At 44.6% G+C, this 27,330-nt stretch overlaps 1 protein-coding gene across 2 annotated transcripts; it reads right to left on the bottom strand.

The window, feature by feature from the left end:
• Window positions 1-5,123: 5,123 nt before the first annotated feature.
• On the bottom strand, window positions 5,124-25,193 carry TRA2B (transformer 2 beta homolog). Of its 2 annotated transcripts, XM_075417707.1 has the most exons (9): window positions 25,078-25,193; window positions 18,194-18,327; window positions 13,987-14,149; window positions 12,951-13,139; window positions 11,424-11,539; window positions 10,134-10,217; window positions 6,932-6,994; window positions 6,353-6,426; window positions 5,124-5,539 (listed from the first exon to the last, which is right to left on the bottom strand). In XM_075417707.1, exons 1-9 carry the CDS (start codon window positions 25,111-25,113, stop codon window positions 5,529-5,531), a joined length of 870 nt encoding a protein of 289 aa, XP_075273822.1. In that variant the 5' UTR covers window positions 25,114-25,193; the 3' UTR covers window positions 5,124-5,528. The 2 variants fall into 2 exon arrangements, with proteins under 2 accessions (XP_075273822.1, XP_075273824.1); XM_075417709.1 differs by lacking the exon at window positions 5,124-5,539 and having other exon boundaries at window positions 6,345-6,426.
• Between the last annotated feature and the right edge of the window lie 2,137 nt (window positions 25,194-27,330).

The following is a 27,330-nucleotide window of genomic DNA, read 5'->3' as shown; positions in this document are numbered from 1 at the left end:
GAGGGATCCCCGAGTCCCCTCCAAGCTCGGGATAAACAGGTTGACCCACAACTCTGTTTTATCCCAAGCCTTTGGTAAGCCTGTCTCGCAGCGGGCAGGTTGAGGCCATCAGGCTTCATCACCCTTTTCTGATGGACTGGTCTCACTGGGGGCCTGGCCGAGGCATCCGCATTGAGATCCCTCCTTGGATCCCGCAACTGGAGCATCCGTCCCCAGAGGGTATGGGGAACGGGACAGCACAGTGATGGTGGGTCCTGCCTCGAGCCAGAGGGAAGGAGATGGTGAAGCCGTCACATTTCCACCAGTAGAGGGTCTCCAGAAGTTGTGGCGTGCTTGGCAGAGCTGGCAGCAAGCTGGACTTGGGGGTGATCCAACAGGGGACATCTTCTGTGAGCCATCCCTCGTTGTCACCAAGGGTCAGAGGAGCGCAGGCATGCCCCATGGCTGGAGGGGATGTGAAAGCATTGGTGGAAAATACATCTGGCTGTGGGCTGGCCAGATCCATTGGTCAAACCCAGGCAGGAGAAGAGCGTGGCTTTCCTGCAGGCGGACGAGAAAATTGCATGCCTGCTGTCTGCAGCCGAGTACGGCAGGGTTACAGCCGCCGGTGCTCGCCCCACGGGTGGGTAAATGGGCTGTGCAGTGGGAGGAAAATTGGCCGGACCACCCACTCGCCGTGCTCCCCAGGGGCTGCATTAATCCAGCGGCAAAAGCCCAGCAGCCCAGCTCAGGAGGAGGAACCCGGCTCGTCTCTCCGAACGGCCCATTATCCCCGAATCCTTAAGGATATTTTTCGTCGCGCAGGAGAAGTCTCAGCAGAGCCTTGCCCCATCCCTGCCAGTCCCTGCCAGTTCGGCAGCAAGATGGGATGCAGCCGCTCATCACCGTGCATCGCTGGCAGCGGGGAAGACTTTGTGGGAGAGGCAGTACCAAAAAAAACCCAAGAAAAGCCCCAAACAAACCCTCTCCTACAAATTAACTACAAATTAAATTTGTTTCCTTTACAAAAGGACTGATTTTTACTTCTGACCAAGCCACGGAGGTGAGCCGGTGTGCCATGGCGCGCGGATCGGTGTGCGCGGGTGGAGCGGCGCCCGCCTGCCCTCCATCGCCACGAGGCACCGCGAGGCTGGAGGACACCCAAAATTCAACTCGAATATAGCACCGAGGAACTTTCTTAAAAGCACCTTGTGGCTTTTGGAAACCTCCCGGTGAGAGAACGGAGCAGCTGCTGCGGAGGCAAGGGAAGAGCATCACAGAACTGGCGGCGGTCAGCAGTACCCAGCACGAACGCCGTCCACCTCGCTAGGGTGAGACTCTCCGTCACGAACAGCGTAGTTGAGAAAAATAATTCAGAATTTGGTTGAAAAATGCTTCTGTACCTTTCAAGCCACGGGGGAATCGTTTTGCTCACCCTTTGCTAGGACACGAGTGAAAATCTACGAACTCCTAACAGAATTTCAGAAGCTTTCATGTCATCAGCCCTTAGCACTCGGGGATGCCGAGGTGCAAGGCAGCCATGATGGGTAATTGAATTAATAACCAGGTCTCTGTTAATTACACCTGTATGGGGGCTGAGCATGACTGGGCCCCAACTCAAGTTTTTAATTATGGGAATGACGGACAGAGACTGTCAGTAGCGATATACCAGTAGCTCCTGCCCAACAGGCTAGAAGTTTTGCTGACTCTCCCGAGAGGGTCTTGAAGGTATGGATGCCTATGGTCAAGGTGGTGGAGCAGAGACCAGGTGCCAGAAGTGGACACCCAAGCGAGCCCCAAGGAGCCATACCTGTCATATTGAAGCAGAAAAAAGAAAGGATCAGCTTCTCTTGGCTCCAAAAGCAGCTCTGGCAGGGCAGCAGCACCTGCCTTTAGAATCATAGAATCATTAAGGTTGGAAGAGACCTCTAAGATCATCAGTCCAACCGTCAACCCACCACCACCATGCCTGCTAAACCATGTCCTGAATTGCGATTGATTTGCTGGAACTGAAATGTGAATGAGAAAACATGTTACCGGAACTCAAATTAAGGAGTTATTAGAGAAAACACAAATTTTTAGGAACTCGTGAGGTTCAGCAGAGAGCTGAAAGCTGCAGCACTGCTTGTGCAAGGGGTGCTGGGAGAGTCGCAGCCCTGTGCTCTCCCTTCGGTCTCCAGTCCCTGTGCTGGACCCAGCTGCTCTCCAGACCCCGTTTCAAGTTAATTGGTGCCTGTAAGCCACCCTCCGAGTCCATCTTAATGCCACGACTACCCCTGACGACCCCAAGCCTTGCGTGCCGATGCTCAGCAGTCCTCCTGGTACCCAGGGGACCGAGGAGATGCTGCGGGGCCGTGCGGGGACTGGAGCATCGCTCACACCGCGAAAGCCACAAACTGACCCGGAGCAAACTCCACCTGCACATGGTGGGGAGAGTCCAGCAGCCCAATGGCACAAACATTGTTTCCTTGCTTTTAAAAGTTTTTTTATTGGTCCTACTTGTGCCGGGAAAGCGGGTCAGCGAAGGGCACAGCCTGTCACCTCCACCCCAGCAGACGTTGCTTTCGCAGTGGCAGAGGCCGGTGGCGAGATTCCTGCGGCGGCTCGGGGCTGGCTTTCCCCCCTCCGCTGCTCCCGCGTCGCGCGCTGGCGGAGCGTCAGGGCGTCCAGCGGTGATTCAGAAGCGCATCGCATACCACAGCCATCCGTCACTCCCGCGTAACGGGGCAACATTACACACGCCGGGGAGCATCTGACCGGGGGCTCTTCCTGGCCCGGCCGGCCGCCGGCGTGATTCAGCGGCAGGAACACCCAGGCAAAAGGCTCTCCCCGCCGCCGGGCTGCGGCCGCGCCAGAGCTTTCCCAAACCCTAGAAATAAAACAGATTTTAGGGTGCGCCTCGGCGCGCTGCCTCCCACCGACACGACCTCCCCGGTCCTTCTGCGCCCTGCGCGGAGGAAAAGCGTTCCTTCCCCCGGGCTGGAGCGCGGCTCCGCGGCAGGTCCGAGCCTTAGCACCAGGTACCACCGCGGGGGAAAGGGGTGGAGGATGCTCTCCCGGCAGCGAGCAGCCAGCAGATGAACTCAGCTGCCAGGAACTGCGCACCACGAGTTGCGAAATCCCCCTTTTACTAAAACATAAACGCAGCTTACCGAAGGACACATGTTCTTGACTCCGCATTTTTCAACCCCTGCTGAGTGATTCAAAGGAAGCTTAAGACTGTGACTAAGAAAACGCAGTCGAAAGCAGGGACAGCGTGCTCGGCAGAGGAGGAAGGTCAGCTCCAGCGGTGGGACTCCAGCTTCCCAGCACGCTCGCTGCCGCACAGCACACCGCAGCCCCGCGATGCTCACCGCGGATCGGGGATGCTCCCGGCTCCACGGATGTGTGAATGCGGGCACCAGCTCAGCCCTCGGCGGGGTGTCACCTCCGATGGAAATCATTACTGCCGAAATCCCGTTGTCCATCCCGGATTGTAAAAGTAGAGAGGGGTTTAAAAATATATCCAGGTATTTGCGAAAACCTCCCTGCGACGCGTGGCGAACTGCTGTTAGCCTGCCTCTCTCCAGGCAGCCGCAGCAGGCCGGGCTGGTTTCCTCGGCCTCTTGCTCGGAGCCACTGCACACCACGCACCAAAGAGAGCAAGAGGGGAAAGCATTTTCTTGCCCACACCAGTAAGGAACATCATTTTTTTCTGAGTCCAGAAATGAGGATACCGCTATTTCTACACACAAAATAATATTCTCACCGTAAACCAAAGTAGAAACCTCACTGTGTCTCCTCCAACATCAGATTAAAACACACCTCCCACTGAATAAAAAAAATTTGGGGGTACAACAGGCTTACCACTTAAATTCCAGCCTGTGATGGCTCTGGGGGCTCTTCATAGCAGAGTGCATCACAGCAGCCTGTACAGCCGCGTGTTAAATCCTCTAACGAAGGGCAGACTGCAGAGTCAGGCTCCTGTCACTCATCCGCCGGTGCCAGCTCCTGGAAGTCGCTGTATGAAAACCTTCAGCTCAGTAGTACTCAACAGAACCAAACCAGGGTCAGGGCGAGACGGTTCTCAGAAAGAATCAGCATTATGTTTACTACATAAACCCATGGGTTCCTCAGCCTGCGGAACACCGTGGGCCACCCTGCTCCTTCCTTCCACCCCCCTCCGACAAACATACAGCAGAATCAGAAATTATTCAAGAGTGAAGCTACTGAAAACTTCCACGCAAAGATCTAACAAGATGTGAAAACAACAGTAAGCCAAGAGGTGACAGCGGCTGCTGCTTAGAAATGGCTCAGAAATGCAGAGAGAAGCTGTCTGTTCCATTCCCATGCAGGAAACCATCAAAAAAAGGTCAAGAGGCTGCAGGTCCACAGGGTCCTGTAACTCCAATCAGTTCATGGAAAAGTGTGGGAATTACTATGCAGGGAAAAAAGCAGAGGAGTTGGTGTTCAAAAGCCGAGAGAACAGCAGCAGAGGTAACTTGGTGACCACGACTTGATGACCATGCTCGGTCACCACTGGAGCTGTGACACAAGGCTGAGGGAAGCTCTAGTCTGACCAAAGCGCTTTCAAATCTTGCCCAGGATTTTCATTAAGCGTATGAAGTTCATGAACGCGAGTAGGCAAAGCGGCACTATACTGGTTGGAAAGCACCATTTGAGAGTTATTTTGCATTTCAGCCCCATGAGTGGATAGAGATGTACTCTTCTCAAGAAGGACAACCATCCGTGAATAAATAAGAAAAAAAAAACATAGCCTGAGTGTTCTTCCGTTGCCTCTGTAAGTGTATGCTTATCTACATCCACCAACCATTTCACGTCATGTCACGTTACAGGTGACCATCTGCTGAAGAGCTCGCCCACCTCAAAGCTCGACAGCATTACCGAGGGTTTGTTACGAGTCTTGGTGCGTGCGTACGGTGCTGCTGAATGATGCTTCTCGCTCCTGCTGCCGTACGGCTTGCACACAGGCTTCTCTACGCACCGGGTTCACCGCCCCGAAGGTATGACATTTACAGAACAACTATGCAGCTACCCAAATTTAGGGTGAATTTTACTTCTGGACCTTAAACATTATTCCCAAATACATAGCCTAAGTGTTGCAAGTCCCTTTTCAACCCATAACTGACACTTGGCAAAGTAAGTAGGAAAAGAAAAAACAAAACTTCTTTTTATTTTATTTTTCACTTTTGGAAAGCATTTTACACAGGTTTTGATCTTCAGAATACCTTGGAATCAGTAGAAAAAACTAACTGAACAGTTTGTCTTTACAATAGAAACCTTTCAGGAGTCAAAATTGAGACTAAAAAAATACATGCAAAACATACTCCTTTCAAAACACAACTTGAAACAAAGCACCAAACTACACAAATATGCAGAATGAAACAGCATTGAACATCACAGAAGTAGTCTTCATAAAAGGTGTAAAAGTCACCTATTCACTAGGCACTGTTCACTTGTTTAAACAGAAGAGACAATAAAAATATTGTCCACAAACTTGCAATTTCAACTCAAAGGCTGTAGCTAGAAATTCCTCTACATGTCATGCTTTAATAGCGACCTGAAAGAAAAAACAAAATACATACGCCGTTAGACTTCGGAGGATTGCCAGGTTTTTAAGATTTCTGCCTAAACTCACTGCCACCCCTCCCATCCGCACGGCACTGGAGCGCCTCACGCTTTGCCTGTGACAAGAAGCCACAGCTCCTGTCCCGTGCCCTGGGCTGGGCACAGCGAGGGCTCTCTCGTGCTGTAACTGCTGCGCAGCGGGCGGTTTCCCTGGGGGTCAGTAACAGCAGCCCCACTCGTTTTCACTCGGACACAAAGGGTAAACACGGGAACACGACCTAGTCACTCACCCTGTACCTGTCACAAAGGGAGCACGCTAGGAATGCTCTTGTGTTTTACTAAATTCCTGCCATCAAAATGCAGCTTTATCTTCCATGCAAATAAGTGATTTGGAGGAAAAAAAAAGCGCTATTTGGACCTCAGATGAAGTTAACCTCTTTAACAAATTACGTTGGGAAATTTAGTTTCAGTGTTACAATGTGCGAGGCCTGGGAATTTGACATTGGTGTCCTAGAGGTAACCCAACCGTCAGCATTCTACAAACTCCTGTTTTAACAGTTCTGGAGAATGAAATGGTACCTCAGACTTTTTAAACAAGCGGTATTACCTAGTTTATTTTCTTGCAAACTAAATATTTGCTCTGTCCTCAAGGTTGCCAGTTGCTCAATGAAACCCTAAAGGGAACTGTGGTTCCAAAAAAGAATACCACACTCAAGTCAAATACTCTCTACAGATGCAAAACCTCAAAAGTTCTCCAGGCAAAGCAGAATTTTGCTTTTGATACACGAGCTCTCTGGCTACTTACGAGGTGAGTAGGATCGAGATCTGGACCGAGATCTGTAGCCCCCTCGGCTGTAATATGGGGATGGGGATCTCCTCCTGTGAAAGAGGGCAACAGAAACAACGCCCTGGTTAAAGCCTGTGGCGGATGAGTGGCAGCAGCTTTCTGTGGATGTCTCTAACCCCATCCTGGTACCAAGAGCATACTTGAGAAAGCTAACAAGCATGTAAATAGCTGATTAACATTTCTACTGGATAACAAAGCAAAGATTTGAATTTTCTTAATACTCTTTTTATTACTGGGTCAGAGTCATATTACTTTGGACAAGCAAAAGAAATATAAGCTCTCTTGCAGACACAATTTGACTACCTGTGATTTCAGTGTTTCAAGCCAAGAGCATCCCAAACAGGCAGTGTAAGCCAAATCACACCTTAACCTGCGATGAAACGAATTGCACTGAAGAGCTGCAAGTGCTCACTATCCACCTGGTTTCTGTTAACATGTTCAAAGATATCCTAGACTTGATTCATAGAAAATTCAAAATATGTCATGTATAACAGTATTTCCACTGTTGACCAGACACTGGAAGCTTTCCTATCATACCTGTAAAACTGATCCCTGTCTTGCACAGCTCTCCATCCTCCTCCTCCGCCACCGCCACCTCCTCTGTGAGTACAAAAGCAGAATGATTTTTGAACATTTTAAAAATAAACAAAGTCAATTGTAGAAGCAAAAAGCATAATCTAAGAAAATGGTGTGAAGACAAGAACACATTAGCTTCTACATTGCATGATGCTAGATTATGCCATTACATTCACTTTTATATGTTCTTGGAATGAGCTGGCTAAACTCAGTGTCAAGAAGCAGCTCAAGTGGACTCATGTTCCAGCTGACCAACATTGTATTTTACGATGTCATACTCCCCAACCAGCAGCAACTTAACATCAGTACACAGCCTTTGCATCTAAGACCATTTCTATTCTCAGATGCTTACCTGCTTGAGGCAAGCAATTTTTTTTTTTTTTTTAAAGTAGCAAGAGCAATTCACTGTCCTGAGGAAAAAAATTATTCCAGGGTGGAGGCAGAGAAAAAAACCTCTGTACTCTTACATTTTAACACTTCACAATCATGTTTAAACAAGGGCATTTGAGAACCAAGTTACAACTTCTCCTTATATAGAAGCTGCCTAGAACTGAAACAATACGTTACAGTACGTAACGATATTAAGTGGCTGGACTAGTACCTCCACAGATTTAGATATAGTAAAGCATTACCAGGAAGAGGCTAAATCAAGTTTGGATTATGGAACAGTCACTGTCAGAGATGCGCCTCAGCAGCTCAAAAAGACCATAAATCATATGAAGGACCAAGAATCCCCAAACACCACACTTTCAATCAGCAGGTCTTTTTTTTTTTAAAAAAAAAAAAGTTTCTCCATTTGGTAGATAGTCAATGTGCAGGTTGGTTTTGTTTAAAGTTATTCTTTAGTTTACAGATATTTCTCCAGACAAGATTAAGCATCCCATAGCAATAAGGAGAAATTTAAGTTTTAAGATGACAACTCCCATCTGAAATTTTATTCCCCTTAAGGCTTCACCGCACAAAGGTCAAAGAAGGCAAAGTAATCGTTACCAATTGATTTTCTAGGGCAGAGTACCAGTATGCAACGTTGTACTTTAACAATTCTAATTTTCCCTTCCTCAAGGAAGCACTCACGACACACACACTTTTTATTTCTCCCTCAAATAACCAGTATCTGCAAGATGAGAAAGTAGGTACCTGACCTGGGCAGACCGTATTTTTAAAGTAGCCACACACAAACCATCTGTGGCTTACTTTCACTCTTTCAGTATCTTATAAAGGTTCTGCAGTGAGCTTTAAAACACTGGGGTGTGGCTTAGTTCTGGGTTTGTGTGGTTTTGTTTTGTTGTTTTAAAGACAGGAAATGGAAATCACCCTTGCTGGAATTGTTGATATTCTGAGTATTTCCATCCCAAAGCCCTAGTTCACAACACACACAGGGCGGGAGATGTGTAGAAAGGTCAGAACATTGCCCAGCACGTGACTGCCTCAAAGAGCTGGACCAAAGCATAGCCATGAATTCTGATACACTACGCTCAGACTAGTACATTATGCGGTCCATCTTCTCACTATTCTGCTCTTCCTCATCTAATGCATGTACTCATCTTTATATTCAGTCACTATCACAGTATGCAACTATTCTCACTGGCATGCACCCCGAACTGACATCATTACAACTTCTGATAATGTTTTACAGACATCTGTTCACAATCAGAAATGAAAAAGGTGATGAAAACCAACACATCTTGGTTCCTGTATGCCCACTATTAAGTTCAGATTTTAGCTTCTACAGTTCTCCAAAACATTTAAATCACAAATGTTTCAAGCAAATGGATTGTGAGAAGCAGAAGTACCCTCATGACTGCTTCCCAGAAATGCAAGCAGAACCCTTGTGTCTGTGTTTACTGTGATGATGTGGAGGACCTGGACCCACTCCCTGTCTCCAGCAGCAATGAAGCACTGCAGAAGCAAGGGACTTGATTTAAGTGACAACAGCAAGGCAGGGAGGGGAGAAAGATTAGTAGGAATGCCCACAGCATGGGAAGAAATAGTGGCTGGAAGTAGGAGGGAAAGGAGGAGATAGCTGACCTCAGTCACTGACAATGACCACACAGCTATCAATGTAAGTATAAAGACAATATTTTCTTCTACACTTAGAAAGCAACAGAAGAGTACACCAAAAGCTAAGACCACAGAGTTTATGATTCCCTTTGTATTTGAGCTATAATGTAATAATGCAACTTAAATTCATGCATGTCCATGAATACACGATTGCCATTCGGGAACAATCATAAATCCACCCATTGCTGATGCATTTAAGCTTTGCAAGCCACTTAGGAAGTACTGCTACAGAATTCTGCAACTACAGGAATATCTGGTAATTGCAGACAGAAAAAAATAACTCTTCTCTTTGTATCCAACTTAATAGCGTCCCACAGATTGTGAGGATTTCACAGGGGACAAATTTTGTTGAAAGTCTTAATGGAAAACGCAAAGACAAACTTGCTCTATCACCAAACCCGATTACATACCGACTGTGTTTTCAACAGATTTTTGTATCAACTTTACTAGCCCTCTGACAATGTATATCGCCACCTCAATATTCACCTCTTTCAGCTAACTACCATGCTGTCGAACACAGAAGTTTAGACTGAAGACAGACAGAAACAGGAGGTGTGAGTCCTTCAAGCAAAACACATACATCCAGCCCGATAGAGAATGTTAAAAAAGCTTTTCTATGCAAATTCCAATACAGAACAGGTAAAGTTTCAATTCCCGATTCCTTATTTTCAGCAACATTTGAGGTGCCGTAATTATTAGTAGGGGACACAGGTGACCACTGGAACTTCCCGCCTTTCGTCTCTAACATTACACTCAAAGCATAAGCTGGCACTGCAATACCAATTCAAATATTACATTTGCACCTGTATTCCCACCATTTCAATGCTAACAGATGAACCAACAAAAGACTCTTTCAAAACAAGCATACAGAGAACATACTTTGTTTTTCCAAAACTTAATGTAGATTAAAAAAAAATATTACAGACTAACTCATGTGAGCAGTCATGCTGGTAAAGATCACAGGAAGATTCCACAATGACAGCGAGGGCAAAAAATGTTTTGGCATACGTATGTGGGATGAACTGCTTAACTTATAGAGGTGGAAATGTAGATGAGAAAGCACAGTTTAAAAAGCAGTCGGATGTTACAAACATTGCCTCACCTGTATGATCTGCTGTAATAGTCACGATCATCATATCCTCTATCATACCCTCTGTCATAGTAATCTCGTCGTCGTGAGCTGCCACTGCAAGCAGTGAAAGAATTACATTTCATAAAATATAAAACATTAATATTGTTTGCAGTGCTTTTCAGTAGGTGTACAGTCAGTCAAGTATACACTATTTCAACTGGGTTATATTGTTACCTCGCGTCCTCACAGTTGAAATGAGTGTGAGCACTCCTACTTTCCCATCAGTGCAGAAGGGAACAGAACTACTTCAATAATTGCTTTTTTAAATGCTTGAACTTTGAGACAGCTACTTTCCTCCTTGGTCTGAAACCTCTTAACCTTTTGATATCACAGGCACATTGAGAAATTCCATTCTGTGACAACTCTTCATTCACTTTTAATTCTCAGAAAGCTCCTTTTGGAAGAACTTTCCCATTAAAAAATAACCTGCCATCTCAACACAACATGAACTGCATAACCACTGGTACCATGAGCCAAAAGTCTCGGGAAAACAACTGGGAAATGAGTTGGGAAAACAATTTACATTCTTGGCAACCTTAAGTCAAAAGTGTACTCCATGGGTAGGGCAAACTGAGCCACAGAGCTGCTCAACTAGCATTTGTTACTTCACTCTTGAAAACTTCAGCTTGCAAAAGAGATTGGTATCTGAAGGTACACAGGACAACAACTTAAAAGAAATTAGAAATTGTCAAAAAAACCCTTACTGTAGACTTACTTAAATGTTTAGCTAGCTCATGTCTTGGCTGTATAACTAAGGAACACAGGTTTCTGCTCACTGTAATCCAGGCTGGCCCTGGATCAGTCACTGGCAAGTGCTATATAAATTAACCCCTCCTATCTAAAGAGCTGGAAAGATATGCATTACTACTAATGGCTGTCCACCTGTAGTCTTTTTCTTTTCCCCCCTTAAATTCTGAAGAACCTCCTTTATCAGTTGAGTTTTTTTTAGTCTTCAGAAGCTTTGTCAGATAACAACATCAGCGTTAGCACAGCTCTTGTTAAGGAGACTTATTTTTCCTTAAAGAAATGTAATTAGTCATCAACAGTTTAGTTTCAGTTTTTTTAGTTTCTAGTACTGAAACATCCACAAACTGTACAGCACACAGGACAGAAGCAAGGGAATCGCTTTCAGAACAGTGCATTAATGCAAAAGCCCGATAAACTAGGAAAACCACACAGAATCAGGTCTTTTAGAGGGGACACAGAGCAGTTTTTAACAAAACACAAGACAATTCATCCCGTTCCACAGAGGTAACTTACTAAGTGGGTCTTCCCATATAGATTCCAGGGGTGGGTGTGTGAGGTCTTTTTGTTATGGAGAAGTCTACCCGGATCCGTCTTCCATCCAGCTCCATTCCATTAGCACGTTCCTTTGCCTGAGCAGGGTGATAAAATACAATTAGCTGTAAGTATGAACTTTATTATCAACACAAGTTTCTAACCACTGCTTCAAGTACTAACCGAAGTCCTAAAATGGCTCAGTTATGATGCATGTCCAGATTTCACCTATGCCTTACACATAACACCAAACGTAAACTGTAAGATATTCTAGGCCAGCTGGATGTAAGCTTCAGTAACCAGTTAAAATGTGACATACTGCATAAAAACCCTGAAAAGAATGTAATTTAAGAACTGTTTCAGTACCTCTGTTTCTAACATGATTAAGAGGAACTTACGTAGGGAGATGTAACTACTCCAACACACGGCATGAAACAAAACATTCTGAAGTTAGAAGGGCACTATTAAGGTTTTTTCCTCCAATACAACCTCAAAACCTACCATAACCTTGAATATAGTAATATCAGAGTTATGAGTAAATCTGAAGTAAAAAACACAAGATAATTGGTTTTTTTTTTTTTTCTGCCAAGTAGCAGAACCTACATCCAAATCTCCAACCTAACACAGAAGTCTTCATGCCAGATTTGGAAAAGAAGAGACTGGAGACTTCGAGTAGTGGAATTCATGCAGAACGTAAGGCTAGGTACAGCCCACAAGCACACCACTCTCCAATGGCTGGTCTGAGTGTAGAATTCTATACCTGGGGAGTACAGAATTCCGTGTCCATTCTATAGCACTTGTAAGCACAAATCCTGTAATTTGTCATATGTTACTGACACTGCTTCAATTCACCTAGTTTCCCATGGACATCTGCAGGGACGTAGGGGCCGGTGTAAATTTGCCCAGCCTTCTATTTTCAGAAAATATTCCCCACGCCCCTTCCAGACAGAAGCCCTAGGAGTCAGCAGAACGCACGTTAGTGCTCCTACAGAGAGCTCTGGAACGACTGTCTGCTCCACCTGGAACATTCCCATTTATTTAATGTAAGATCACACATGGAGTTAGGGAGGAACTCTCATCTTGTAACTGAGGCAGAAACCCTGTGTTTTTATTTTCTTTTTCTTGTTGGTGTAGTTTGCTCCATGGCTAGTCTGAAGTTTGCTTTTGTGAATGACACAACAGCTCAGCCTGCACAGGGACCAGTATTCATGCCCCTCCACTCTCTCCTCTGGTACACAGTAGCTACCTTCAAATTAAGACTCTGGCATCTATTACGGGGTGCCAAATATTTTCTAGGCCCCGAGAAGGCAGGGAAGAGAAGACACTGTGGACTAGCTTGCATTATGATTATTTCATATAGGCAAAAGGAATTAACTTCAAAAGGTTCCTATACCATTTTGAAGATCAAACAGTGAGGTTCCCCAGGTTGCACACCATTACAGAATACACAGAATATTCCAGCAACTGAGAACACAGCACACACGTCATACATTCTGTACCCCAACCTACTTCCTTGGCATCTTCAACATTTTCGAAGTAGACAAATGCAAATCCTCTTGAACGCCGAGACTGCTGATCATACACAATGGAAACATCAGCAATTGGACCATATTTAGAGAAAACTTCTCTCAGGTCTCTTTCTGTGGTGTACAAACTCAATCCAAACACGCCAAGACAGCAATTTGGGTCAGGATTTGCCTAAAGAAAGGGATAGATAGATAGATAGATAGGTATTCAAATAAAAATGACTGTATTTGCAGTATAAGGTATTTCACAAGTTGTGAGTGTCAGAGTTTCAAGCCAAAACAACAACAAAAAGACACTGCTGAGATTCAGTTTGGGTCAGCTTGCTAATAGATGCTATTACTATCAAGCCTACAGATACACAAGACTCCTTTCATAAAAATACTTCGCATTTCTTGGAGTACTGTACAATTACAGCACATTACATACTGTATATAAAATGTTTTCCCTCCAAAGGCTAGCTGATGACTGTTGAATGTGGAGATATATATATACAGAGGCCTGGATCACATCTTCATTTGTGCTAGTTCTCAATTTCCCCCCCTGGTTCAGCATGAACCACACCGCACTCAGCGACCTGAGCCTGTAAAGTAGCAAAAAGCAAGCTGGTTTGCAAGCTCATTTAACAAAGACACAGTCAAAGCAGCTTCATGTGAAATGTTTTATTTTCCCAGGCCTTCTAATCAAGAAATACACAATGTTTCTGCCTCCTAATTCTGCCCCCATCCTTCCTGGCATATATTCGCTCATTTATTATAGCAGCAGGTATACTGACAACAGCCTGCACGCTGGTAGCACTTCTAAAAGCATCTGTTAAAATACAAATAAGACATCCCCACCCCACAACTGTTAAGCAAACTTACACTGAGCCATGGTTTATCAAAAGCCAAATGACAATTAACCTCAACAATATCTTTTAAATAGACCTGAGCGGGAAGCAGAATGTTTTTCTGGAAAATGCCAATTAATTCAGTGATATCAGGATGTATTTAAGAGTCATCTACTTCTGTGACAGACATACCCTGTTTCCAATGTGACGTCTGCGAGTAGACATGGGTGAATGGCTGTGACTGTGTCGTCGCCGATAATCCCGACTGTAAGACCTACTTCTGGATCTCCTATGAGAGCGGGAACGAGAGCGCGATCTTGTGTAGTGCCTACGGGAACTCCTCCTTGATCTAGACCTGAGGAAAAAAAAAAAGGTACAATGTTGTGTTTGTTTGGGTTTTTTAACCCTTCAAAAATGCATCAGATATTCACAAACAGAAAGCCCAAATAACCATTTCCTAAAAACCTGCAGCAACGCATGATGCAGCTACAATTAACTTTGTCACTCTCTCAAGGACTGCGTGCTAAATCCCTACAGTTACATTACTGTAGATGCTCTCAGAGCATTTCTACTGCAGAATAGGAACCTCAACTTCCATTTCAGTTAGCTTTTCATTCCCCAATAGCTTTTAACCTTCTCTACCAACATTTTGGTTTGACACCGCATATGCTTAGAATATTCACAGCATTTACAGTAGCATTTACATAAAAATAGCTGGGGTGGCTTTCTTTTAAAGACTTAACAGAAAAAATGAACAGTAGTAAATATGACTTAACATAAAGCATGTACTATTGCAGAGGTGCACACTTCTGCTTATTCTAGCACTCAGAATAGCACTGCTTTCTGTGACACCAAGAAGCAAATACACTTTTTACACAGCGCATAACTACAAGCACAGATGTCTGGCAAATGCCCCTGAAAAAGAGCTTAAGACAACTGAAGAAATTAAGCTATAGCAGGCTTATTCACCTTCTGGTACTTCAACAGTTGTTTAATACTAGCTGTTCATAAATACTTCCATGTTCACACTTCAAGTGTACCTAGCCAAAGGTGTAACAGTGCTCACTACTTTTAGCCCAGGCCTCCTCAGAAAAGTTCACAAATGTCTTCTAACAGCACTAGGTCCAAGAAGATGAGGTCCTGAAACACTTCAATTCCTTCTACTAAACCCTCAGCTGTCACAACACAAGCAATTTTAGTTGAAAAGCTGGGCAGGCAGTTAAACTGGAATATTATGCCTGAGCTTGGCCCACTGATGGCAGTCACTGAATAATGTGCATTCCACACAACTACAAAGAAAATTGCTGCAAGGCTAAGAAGTGCAATAAACAGTTTAATATTCAAAGGCTTTTAGTCATAAATTGTTAATCTTCAGACACTTGTTTGTGTCTTAAATGTCCTTCCTCTAGGTTGCAGAAGCCAAGCTAGCAAGTACTGGCCGAGATCATAAGCTACCACCGCTGCACAATCGTGTTTCACAGTAACCCAACCACTATGCTGGCATGAAGCTCTAACCTGAAGCTGCTTTTACTCCTGAGCATTTAACAGCTTTTTCCAAATAAGTGTCACCAGACAGCCAAATGACACAATATACATTCTGCACATTACAGGCTTCTTTAAAAAAATGCCTTCAACCTCATCAGAAGTGAGCCAGCTAAGTTTTGTCTTCCTCGACTTGAAACATATACACATGTCCAGGAGAAATGACTTCAGCATGTCCCATTACAACACTTCTAACTACGTATTTAGAAAGAATAAATTATTTTTGGCAACAGAAAGCGTAAAGTGAGTGAACTTCCCTGAGGCAGGGAAGAGGGTGAAGAAAGACAGAAATAATAATAATCAAAAAAAGTAGTTCAACACATGCATACAGTCACATTTCAATTTCAGACATAGAAAAAAAATTAAGGCTAATACAGAACTGATGGTCCAGGTAACAGAATGCATCCATTGCACTGAACAAGAGCTGGAAACTTCTAAACCAGGCAATCCATTATGTGAAAGAACAAGGCTGATTTTAAATAGGCACTGCTTGTATTGCTTCCTTAAATGTCATACTGCCATTGCTCTCTGCTGCGAAGCCACTGCAGCTGAAAATGCTATCCCTTCATTTGAATTGTTTAGACTTCACAGTCAGCCAAAGGTAACAAGCTTGCTATGCTGCTGCTGAAAACCGATTTTTAAATCGAGTATATCCACACCCCAACTGATAAATATGCCAGGACACAGATTTGTTCCCAAATCAAAGTTTAATTTATAAAGCTGGTAACTCAAAAATACATTTGCAACAGAAACTGCCAAGAAATATAAAAGTTCTCACAAAGTTATTTCTCTGGTGAGAGCCACACTTAGATGACCTGCTCGTGATCACATCCAAACATGACGGCACTGAAAACAGAGATAAGTATGCTGGTTCTAAATATGTGCCTTGACACCATCCTGCCCAAATCTGCTAACTCTCACACACACTAACACACTCTAACTCCGCCATATATTTCCAGTATTTCCAGCCAGAGGCATTTTCAAGACAGCTGTTAAATGCTCAGGAAACCGTAGTAGTCATAAGCTTCTACTTTTGTTCATCTACAAGTAAAAAGTCAGTTGCCAGGGTATTATTTAAAGGGTGATTTCTTGTAAATGATTTGCCAGGTTTCTTGTGGATCCTAGATCTTGTCTTTGCTTCTTCCAGCATTAAATACAATTTGTGACTGCATTCCTACGCAGTATTATGGTTTTTCAGCAAGTCAGAAACACGGTGCTTTAAAGAGTATGAAACCCCTAAGGCTTATGGATTAAAGGTGCTGAAGGACATGCTGGGCTGGGTCCCGACTTGCTTGTTATTTTAAAATTAAAAGATTGCCCAAAGGTGTTTTGCAGTCTCCATCCTCCAAGGTTTTCAAAACCCAACTGGATAAAGCCCCGAGAACATGGTCTGAGCCCAGAGCTGACTCTGCCTTGAGCGAGGTTTTGAACTGGACCCTTCCTGAGCTGTCCTATGACACACTACTAGCAATTCCAGAGATCACTGCAATTTCATACTCTATAAAGTGGTATTACTCCACCAAGTATTTATTATTTTAATTTGACATGTTTGTTCTTGCACTACAGGGATTGCCAAGTGCGTGATTCGACACTTGTAACTGCGCTTGAAGCACACGGAAGAAACAAGTCCATTCCTCTGCTCTTAAGATTTCCCAGGTACTTTCCTTCGCACAAAAGCCTTTCAAACTGATCACTTTGATCTTGCAAGGACACCTAAACACAGTATCTCGCAGTGTTTTCTATCGTGGGTGACTGCTAATAGCACAGTGTCTTCCACAGTTGTCATCCTTCCTCCAGCCTGGCTCCCAAGCTTTGGCAAGCCTAATTCATCGCTTGTACACATGAAAGTATATTGTGAACAGCTCAGCTGAAAATCCCACTGCTGAAACCCACGTTTAACCCGATTGTTTACAAATTAACAAAGGAACTATCCATTCATTTCCACAGTCAGCATTCACTTATCTAGACTCATAAGAAAATAACATCATTTACCCATTTACAGGTTTTGTTGCCTCTCCATACTTTATTAAATATGTACCTCTTACATGACACATCTGATAAAGCCAATGTAAAGTGGCTAGCAGTGACACTTACAGTCTAAGACTATCAGCATATTTCGTGTCTCAGTTATGTCTGTTAAACAGTTTCAAGAGGAATTCTGTCACTGCGTATAGCTTGTTTAGCAGATGAGTATGAGGTTAGGTAATAGAGTACAAGCGGCATTTTCACAGCGTACATTTGCGTTGCCACGTAACAAACACAATAAGCAAGTTGCTTTCTCAAGCAACTTCTTGAGAGCCTGGAAAGCTCTCTAATCTTTAAAGCCTTCCAGCCTGTTAATTTTCAAGTTAAATTGATAAATATTTAAAAGGTCAGACAGATGTCCGTTGAAATTCACATTTATCTCTACTGTTTTTTTTTCATGGAATATACTGTTAACTACTCCAGAAACATCACTGCTCCCAGTGAGAAAACTTAATACATTAATGTGACCTAAAATGGAAAATCTGCTGGTGCACTTATTTCTTTTAATTCACAGAAAAACTAAGATCTAGAGTTCCTAATGCTTCATGCTCAGAAACAAGCCATTATTCTAAGACTGAAAAGGCAGGCCACCTCCAAACTCTTATCAGCAGAGATACAAGCCTATGTAGCTGACTACCTCTTAGAAAAAGTTGCAAAATGATCTAACTTGATAGTTTAGCTTTTCAGATCCCGAAATCATACACGTCTCTTTGTATTCAATGTCCACAGACCACCAATTATCTCTGGAAACAGGACTGGGCTAAATTGGACTTCACCTCTGACATCATCTGACTTGTGAAGAGCAGGGAAGAGGTAAAAGAAGTAAACTCACCTGGATTCAGATCTGGATCTAGATTTTGACCTGGAACGCCTGGAATCCTCCTTAGATCGAGATCTTGCAGGGGTGTGTCTCCCCGACTTGCCAGACCCATGAGCACTTCCGCTTCTGGAAGCAGAACGGGATTCCTGCACGCAGATATTGAAAGCCTAATTTGTACACAATTTCTCCTTTACCTAAGGTCTGTAAACAAGCTCCAGTGAAATAAATGCTAAAAATTCATATCTATGTGTCCGGGCAGTTGGCATTAGAACTGCCTAGATTTTTAAGCTTTTTTTTTTTTTTTTTTTTTCCCTGGTAGACACTTCTTTACCCTGCATATACTTTTGCTATTAAACAGATAATGCATGCATGTTTAGCAAAATATACAGGGACACATAAACAGACTAGTAATTACTTAGCGTAGTGCTTTCAGATTCCAGATTACTTCTTATCTTAACTTCATTTTTATTCCTTTTCTTCATTCTTCCGTTTCAAATTCTGACTTCTTTCATCTTCCCCACTTCACACAAATTGCTCAATATTCTACAAGTGGGACTTCTGGTCTGATAATTAGCATGCATTCACTTTCTTTTTTTTCAAATTTCAGCTTCACTTATTCCTGAGCTTCAAATAATTCTCATTTATAAAACTTGTCAAATGGCGACTTCCGCATTTTCCTTCTTCAACATTAACCTTAATAGAAAAAGAACAGGATGAAGAATATTTAAAAACTCCAGGATAAAATCTAGTGCCAAAACTGAAACTAGAAAAAAAATGTTTGTGGACTTTTACTATATATGCAGTTCAAGAATTGAATCTACCAAATGCCCTACTATTTTATAAACAGATTCAGTCAATTAGTACTAAGTAACTGAATTAGCTATTTATGTCTATATTTAATAGCAAACGCACAGTGAATCAACTGAGTATCTACCCATGAATTCTAGCATTAGGAAACTCAAAATGCTTTGCACTGTCAGCCACATACTAAGACAAAACCAAGAAGTGACTTAAGTAAGGTCCCTACTGCAGCCAGAGATGACTAACTGATGTGCTTTTTGAATGCAGAAAGCACAACGCATTGGTCCTTCAGTGACCTACAATTATGTTAGTTTTGGGCACATTTTTGCAGTTTATAAGGCCTAGTTTGAAGGTTGATAAGCACACTCACACCTGCTGTGCCTGCACAAGTGTGATGACACATGCAGGCATCATGCTTTCAAGCAAATAATAATTATCCACCAACTGAAAATGCAATTTTGTGCAAAAGACTCAAACACTGTTCTGGAATAACATCCCATTTACTCTACTATTTACTTGTAATCATATTTGGTAATGACATAACCTAATTAGCATTTTCAACTTTTTTTTTAAATCAGTATAATGCTTAACTTCAGTCACATGACTTAAACACTTGGTCTGAACACACTAGAATGTATTCTTTATTTCAAGATTAGACAAAATTTAAAATTCAGCAGCAGAATCCTATTTTTTCCAACAAACAATTCTAAATTCTGTGCCATCACCAACACTGACTGACAACACCAGAGTACCATATTTTTCCTCAGAAATCACTTGTTTTATCTTTGTTACATCTCTTAAACCTAAACACTCAAATGAATGAGCATTCTGTACTAAGCATTCAGAAATTCATCTGTGCTTAAACAATTTCCATACAACAAAGTTTAGCTATTTACAATTGCCTACCATACAATGGGGGGGGGGGGGGGGGGGGGAAGACACAACTTGCAGGATAAAACATATTTCCAATTAATACCAAGAACCAGAAAAATAAGGCAAAGTTGATCAAGTCCATATACTTCTCCAGCAAAGTGTTTCAGGAGGTGTTCTAAACCACAGCCACTTCATACACTAACTCTACTAAGGGCAATGCAAATATTGAGAACTAATTTAAGCTACAAATAACAAATTTAACCTAAACACATGACTACCTTCAAAAGAAAACAATCCATGGAGAGAGATGAGTCTGAGTTAATGTATTAATTTAGCCCTAGGACCACTTCAGCTCTTTTTTTTTTTTAAGAGTTAGAGAAAACACGATTGAAGAAGGGATAAAAACAAAAACTAAGGTTGTTTTTCATTTGAGGAAAAATGCTTCCATTCACAAAACATAACACTTGACAGATTCAGGCTAGACAGAAGGAGCCATGGCCAAATACAGGTGGTCTAACACTGAACAGGGCACAAGAAATGCATGATAGGAGGGAAGCAGCAGGGAGGATCTTGCCCATAAACATACCCCATATCCCTCTTTAGCATTTTTAGAAGTCAGTAAGCTTTGAAGAAATCATCAGAGAAATGGTATTAACATAAGCAAATGACTGAAGTCTTCATCTGCTTGATACATTTTTTTTTTAGGACAATCTTTGCTATATTACATTAATATCGTTGTGGAAACTGGACACCCAGAATCTGAGAAGAAACTTAGGAAGAAAAAACCTCAAGACAACTGTGTATCTAAATCAGAAAATTAAACAGCTGGCTTCTTTTAATCTAGCTCCTTTGGACTTTACAACATTTTCCAGTTTTTAAACATCCGCGTTTTGCTTCCAGATCATCCTTCTTCAAACTGCCACGTTTTACAGGATTATGCCACTTCTTCACTACTTCCAGGCTCAAAGGAATTAACTGCACCTCATCTGCTCCTGACACTACCAAGACTGGTAATAACCATTAAAATTTCAAAGCTGTTACCTTCCCCATCCCAACCCCCAGGAAATGCTCCCTGCCCAGAATTTCTAGCACCAGGAGCCTGCAGCACTCCAAACTCAGCATATGCCGCATTATACCAACACTCACTGCGGGTTCACACAAGTCACTCCCACGGCTCACTTAAATTGGAGAGTTTCTACTATCTGGTTTTGTTCTTCTTAACCCACTTCCTTCTTCTACTTTTTGCTCTTTCACTTCATGAACTTTAAGTTTTTTAAAAATGCCAAAGCAGGCTACTGTTATGACATGCAAGAGAGAATAAACACCCTCCTTTATTCTACCTATATTCAAACACCACTGGTAAGCAGATGAAGACTGGTGCTCTGTATTAAATAACCATTTTTTTCTAACCTTGCATTTGTGACATGCAGATTTTAAAAACCACCAGATCCCTTCTTCTTTACTAACAGTTCTCCCCCTTCATCAGGCATTACTGGAATTCAGGCGGAAGCCCTGAAGTCCAAGCTTGTTGTTTCCAAATTATTCTCTCCACACTGCAAGCATACTAAAAACACTGCACAGTACTGTACGGATGATACTTCTAACACCTCTCAGCACGTTCATAAAGATGCATTACAGCCATCTACTCTATAAGCAGGGAATGTCACAACGGCATAATTATTTTGGGGGCAGTAGATCGAAAAATTTCCACGGACGAGCACCTCCAAGGTATGTTGAGGACCACATGTTCTTTGCACTTCAGAGATCCAGTTTTCCTCACAGGAATACAAGTTACAGATTTCAGTTACTTCATAATGCAAGATAAAGTTATTACTATTTTTAAATACTAAAAAATCCCTACAAATGTACGTATTCCCATCCATTTTCCTGAAGAAAGGTGCAGCCTCACATTACCAAATCTGCAGTCAGATTTATTCAAGGTGTAATTGTGCTAACCTCACATTCCTTCAGCCTCTCCACTAGTGAATTTAGCAACCGATCCAAGAGAAAAATAACCGGTTTTGCTTCTGCCCCCCTGAAGCACACAATCATCAGATTGGATCACTGCTGGGGAGGCTGGGACTCCACTCCAGAGAGAAAGCAGAACAACCCTTTTCCACAACAGTTTCCAAACAAGAATGTGTTCTGAAAAACCAAGGTAACGGCCAATGACCACAGAAGCTCAGCTTCCTCCCACCAGCACTGCCACTCCCGCTGACCCTGTGGGCTCACCCAGCACACCAAGCTGGCAGGGAACTAATTCACCAGCAAAAAGCTGATGATTTTCTGACAGCTTCGGGTACTGAGGCAGCCCACCAAGAGGTCAGATCAAGTGCCAGCTGATGAAGGAAGAACATGGAGAATGACCTATCCTTCTGGTGGCATGCAGCTATCAGATTGTTTCTAACCTTCTTAAACAGTTTTCTCAGGCCTTCTTCCACAACTTCACACGCATTTTCAAAAATGCTGATTTTATTGCTAAGTGCACTGTAAGTAGATGTATAAATTGAGTACTTACACCATTCAGGCTACTCTGATTAAAAAAAAACCAACACCAAACAAAAAACCTGACTAGCGTATTAAATGGTTTCTGATCGGACACATACCAAGTAATTACTATCAGTATTAATTCACAGGATGAGACATTATTTTTTCATTTACCCAGTCTTCTTCCCAACCCCTTCATAGATGAATTACATGCACTTCAGTAAGCATCAAACAAAACCAAGTCAGAAAAACATGGTGATTATTACAGCATACTGACAGTATTTGAAGTATTGGTAGCATTTAATAATTTATAGTCTCTTCAGTCAGAAAGTTACCAGAGTTTAATTCCACTATGGAGTATAAACTGTAAAAGAGAATTTGACTGGGTGGGTTTTTTTCTTCTTCTTTTTTTTTTCCTTTTTAAACTGTGACATAAGGCAGTTAAGGTATGTGTTGCTGCTGAAATAGCAAGTCCCATCACTTGCAAAAGCACCTGGTATTTCTTCTTTATCCCCAATGCTGACATTAGGACTCGTGGCTACACAATCAAGTCAAGCCTGCAAACCAATGCAGCTGGAAATGGAATTAGTAAAAAGAATTCAGTCGACTTAATTCCCAGATCTCACGGACTACACAAGAACTAGTATAAGGGAGAAAGCGGGGAAGGCATTTTCAGGAGCATAATTCTTGTTGGCAGCATGGACTTGGAACAGCTTAACACAGTTGTAAATTCATATCCTAGATTATTTATCCAAAAACTCTTTCTACTCTGCTGAGACTTTAGTGCTTCCAGCTTGAAAAAGCAGAAAGCCATTGACTCAGTAAAATATAAACCTTAGGTAAGCAAAATAAATCATAAATAACACTGGCAATAGCATTAGAAAAGCTGCTCCCTGATCTAGCCTGAAATAGCAGACTCATACCTCTATGGTTTTTTAGTTTTACAAACACGCACACTGCATACAACTTACCTATTTACGATTCACAAAAACTGAGACAGAAGTCATTTTAAACCTTGGTGAAGACTGTCTGCATGCAATTTATATTTTTTAATAAAAGTACAGAAAAGGTAAAATAAAAAAGCGGGTGGGAAAGCAACTGCTGTCCTATCATATCCGACACAATTACGTTCCAAAAAGATTTTGCTATAAAGTTTTTAATATTTCCACTCATTCTGATTGAAAATACAATGCATGTTACCCTGACAAACTTTAATAAAGTTAGGCTACCACCTTAAAACTGGTTCTCAGTCTGACTTGCACAATAGCAATTAAATAAATTTTAAAAAAATACCCCACCACACAGAAATCCACCTTGAGCAAGTCAGAAGTAATACCCCTCACAAAGATACATCCATTGTTAAGAGTGACATGAAGACATCAATGAAAAGATAATACTGAGGATGGTACGAGTCTATTCTTTAGTCCCTTGCCTTTCAACACTCATTTCCATCTAACGATTTTAGCTTCCTGGAGATGAAATTTTTCTAACCTAACCTATCTTGAAGTAGTAACACTCACTATTAAAGCTTACTATAGTGAATCTGAATGAGAAAAGGTCATATTCAAAGAAAGATGCTGCAAGATGTTGCAATTCTGTGCTCTTTTTTTTGCGCCCTCCGGAGAATGTTTAAAATTAAACTACTTATCGCCCCCACAACTCCCTCTGATGCTGCAAGAAGTTAAAACGTTAGTGTGATGCTGACAAAAAAACCCCCAACAAAACAGTCATGAGCCCTGCGCTGCACTTCTCCGCTGCAGTAAAAATTAAAGACCTCCGAGGAAAACGAAGACTGATTTACTGAAGAAAAAACAACTACAGGTAGCCTTTATTGCAGATGTACATCACAAATGTGAAGCTTCGCAAGTCACCTGCTGCTGCGTTAGTAAAATTCCCCCCAGACAGCAACACCTTGCAGGAATTATGCAGTTTCAGAGAACATCTTGGTTTCACCAAGCAAGGGTACTGCCCCAGCACTGAGAGCGTTCAGTCTGAGGTTCGACCCCTCGACTAGTGCCATCACATTTAAATCAGAGACCAAGCCACCTAGATGCAAGGCTGCAACCACATCAAGAAGCAGAGTTAATATTTGACAAGAAAGCGCGAGCAGCAGCAAAACGGAGTTCAGTTTCGAAAGCAATTAATCGAAAGCGAACTGCAACGCAGCTCTGGAGAGCGTGTAACAGAGGGTCAGGCTGCCACCGCCTCGGGTTCTTCCTTCCCTGCCCAGACATTGCCCAGCAGGGCTGGGGGACGCGGCACAGCCCGGCTGCGAGCCCGGCGTGGGCTGAAGGGCCGCCGGCCCCCAGCGCTGCTGAGGCAGCACGGGAAAGCGGAGCCGGTCCGTCGCGCCCCACCACGCCCGGGGCAGGGACACGGCGGCCCCGCCGCCCTCGGCCATTTTGTCCCTCTCCGGCGCGCCCGGTCACCAGCCCAAGATGGCGCCGGGCAGACTCACCATGGAGCGCGCCGGCGGGCGGGCGGCTAGAGCGTCCCTGCCGCGCGCCCCCACCGCCTTCCCGGCCGCCATCTTCCCCCCCGCCGAGCCCCGGCCCCGCCGCGCGTCCGCCGGGGCCTCCTCACCCGCCGCGCCGCGGAGGCCCCTCCCGCGGCGGCTCCGCCACCCGCTCCGCCCAGGCCGCGGGACGGGGACATGGGGACGGCCGCGCCGCCCGGAGAGGGAGGGAAACGCGGGCGGACCCGGCGGGGCAGCGCGCTCAGGCTCCGTGTATTACCCGCTCGCCGTAGTTCTGCTCCCCGCTGTCGCTCATCGTCCCGCCGCGCCGCTCCCCGCCACCGCCGCGCCGACCCGACCCGACCGTCCCCGGCGCCAGCGCTCTCCGCAGAGGAAGTGACGCGGCGCGCCCGCGCGCTCCAGGCCCCGCCCCCCGCGCCGCCGGCCCTGAGGGGCCAGGCCCCGCCCCCTCCTCCCGCGAGGTGAGGCCCCGCCCCGCGCCGCCGGCCCTGAGGGGAGCCCCGCCCCCCGCCTCTATGACGGGGCGCCCGCCGGGTGTGGCGGCGGTCGGCAGCCCCCGCGGCTCGGGAGCTGCTCGGTCCCGGGGGTCGCAGCCTGAGGCGTGACCCCTGCAGAGCCAGCTCCAGTGCCGGGCGGAGGCGGTGCTGCCCGCTCGGGCGGGCGGAGCAGGCCGCGGCCGAGGCCCGGAGCTCCTCTTTCTCCCCCGGCCTCGCCTCCCGCAGGCGGCGGGGGCCGCGGAAAGGGTTTTTAAAAATCACTGTGATTGCAAGGGGCTTTCTTGGAGGAGATGCCCGAGAGTTTTAAAGCCTTAATTTAGGGCCGGTTGGAATGGAAGGCGGAGCTATTTCTAAAATACCCAGGCGAGGGCAGCATCGCATCGCTGAACAGTCGCTTCTGCCCGGTCCTTGACTTGTTTCTTCACAGAGCACGTAGCACTGCGTCGGCGAGCAGCGACACAGGCGCCTTTTTTTCCTCCATCACGGGCACTCTGGCTGTCACTGGCTCTTGTCACGTTTGTATTTCACCCCGGCAAGACAAGCGGCACGAGTAAAGCACCGTCATCGCCGAAGGGTCACCGCAGCTCCGGCTGTGCGGGTACTGAATGAGAACACCCGAACGGAGCGGACCGCCATGACTTAAAATACACCCCTTCAGTTTAAGCAAAATACCGACCTATTCAGTGCTCTGGAAACCACGGCACCGCGCGAGGGTTGAAGTCTGGAGACAGCAGGAGCCATCACACGCGGTCGGCACACCCCAGTGCACGGGTTACCCCGCACGCTGCTGCTGAAGGATGCGATCCCACTCCGTGGCTGCTCCCACAACCGCCTGACACGCCAGCATTTATTATTTTTCTTCACTTAAATGCATTTTCTGTATAGTGAGAGTTGGGATGATGCTCTGCACGTGCCTGCACTTGTGCTGTTAAATGAGCAGCGAGGCAGAGCTGAACAGCTCAGTACCTCTTGTAACGGTGGATTTTTTTGCTGCTGAGGTTATTCCCAGCGCCATTTGCCACACAGATTTAAGAGGTGGCAGGAACGTGCTCGAGCAGTAAAGCTGGAAACGCCAGACAGGAGGCTGGCTGCAAACTGCAAAGTGAAAACAGCGATTTGACTGACAGCTTTAAGCGTCAGCAAGCTCTGCTGTGTGGTGAGCAGCTCCGGCACTGCAGATTTCTAGGTGACGACTCCTGAAACGCCCAAGGGGGACTCCAGCTCCACTTCTGTTAGCTTTGACACTCATGAGAAGAGACAAGCCAGAGGCTGCTTGGCTGCCTTCCTTCTCCCTCCCAGCCCCAGAACACAAAGATGAATTTATCAACCAAAGAGGAAGGTGAACAGCATTTTCGCAGCTTTCGCTGATTTAAACACACCGCAGCTTTTTCTAATGCTGCTTTTGAATGGTTTCATCTCAGTGCTTGCTGGTGTTGCAGCACAGTTAGTGATACACTGCACTGTACAAGGTCATAAGCAAGGGTGGAAGGATGTAGTCACAGAAAGCACCACTGTGTTTATTGAATCACCGAGAACTCAAGCTCAGAAAAATCAGTTTTCCCTATATGCTGCTTGTAACAGAGGAAGGAGAAGGAGCATCCTGCAGTGAAGGGGGAGAGAAAGACATCTGACACGAGCTGTCAAAGCCGATTAATACTCAGGAGCATAACATCGAATTTCTGGGTTGTCTTTAGAAACCATAACACTCACCCAAAATGTGCGGCAGAGGGTTTTGACTGACAGAACCTGAACTCTCCACGGAATCTGCTTTGGTTTTCTTTTATTGTAGAGAGTTTACTGGCCATTTGTTTCCAGTCCTTGGTCTAGATTCATAAAGCTAGGCAGTCCTGTACCCTCAGAGAGGGTCCTGTGACTGCAAAAGCCGAATTTCTGCCCACAACACCCACTGCAGAACCAGGCAGTGACTCGCAGGCTCCGCCTGCCCCTCCTCGAGCTGTTCTCCTTCACCAGCGGGACTGAGGAAATGCCACCAGCGATAAATCGGTTGGAGTTTG

The sequence above is a fragment of the Opisthocomus hoazin genome, chromosome 4 (assembly GCF_030867145.1).
Source record: "Opisthocomus hoazin isolate bOpiHoa1 chromosome 4, bOpiHoa1.hap1, whole genome shotgun sequence".
Taxonomy (NCBI): domain Eukaryota; kingdom Metazoa; phylum Chordata; class Aves; order Opisthocomiformes; family Opisthocomidae; genus Opisthocomus; species Opisthocomus hoazin.
Note: the sequence above shows the minus strand (reverse complement) of the source record. Positions and strands in the feature narration are given on the sequence as shown.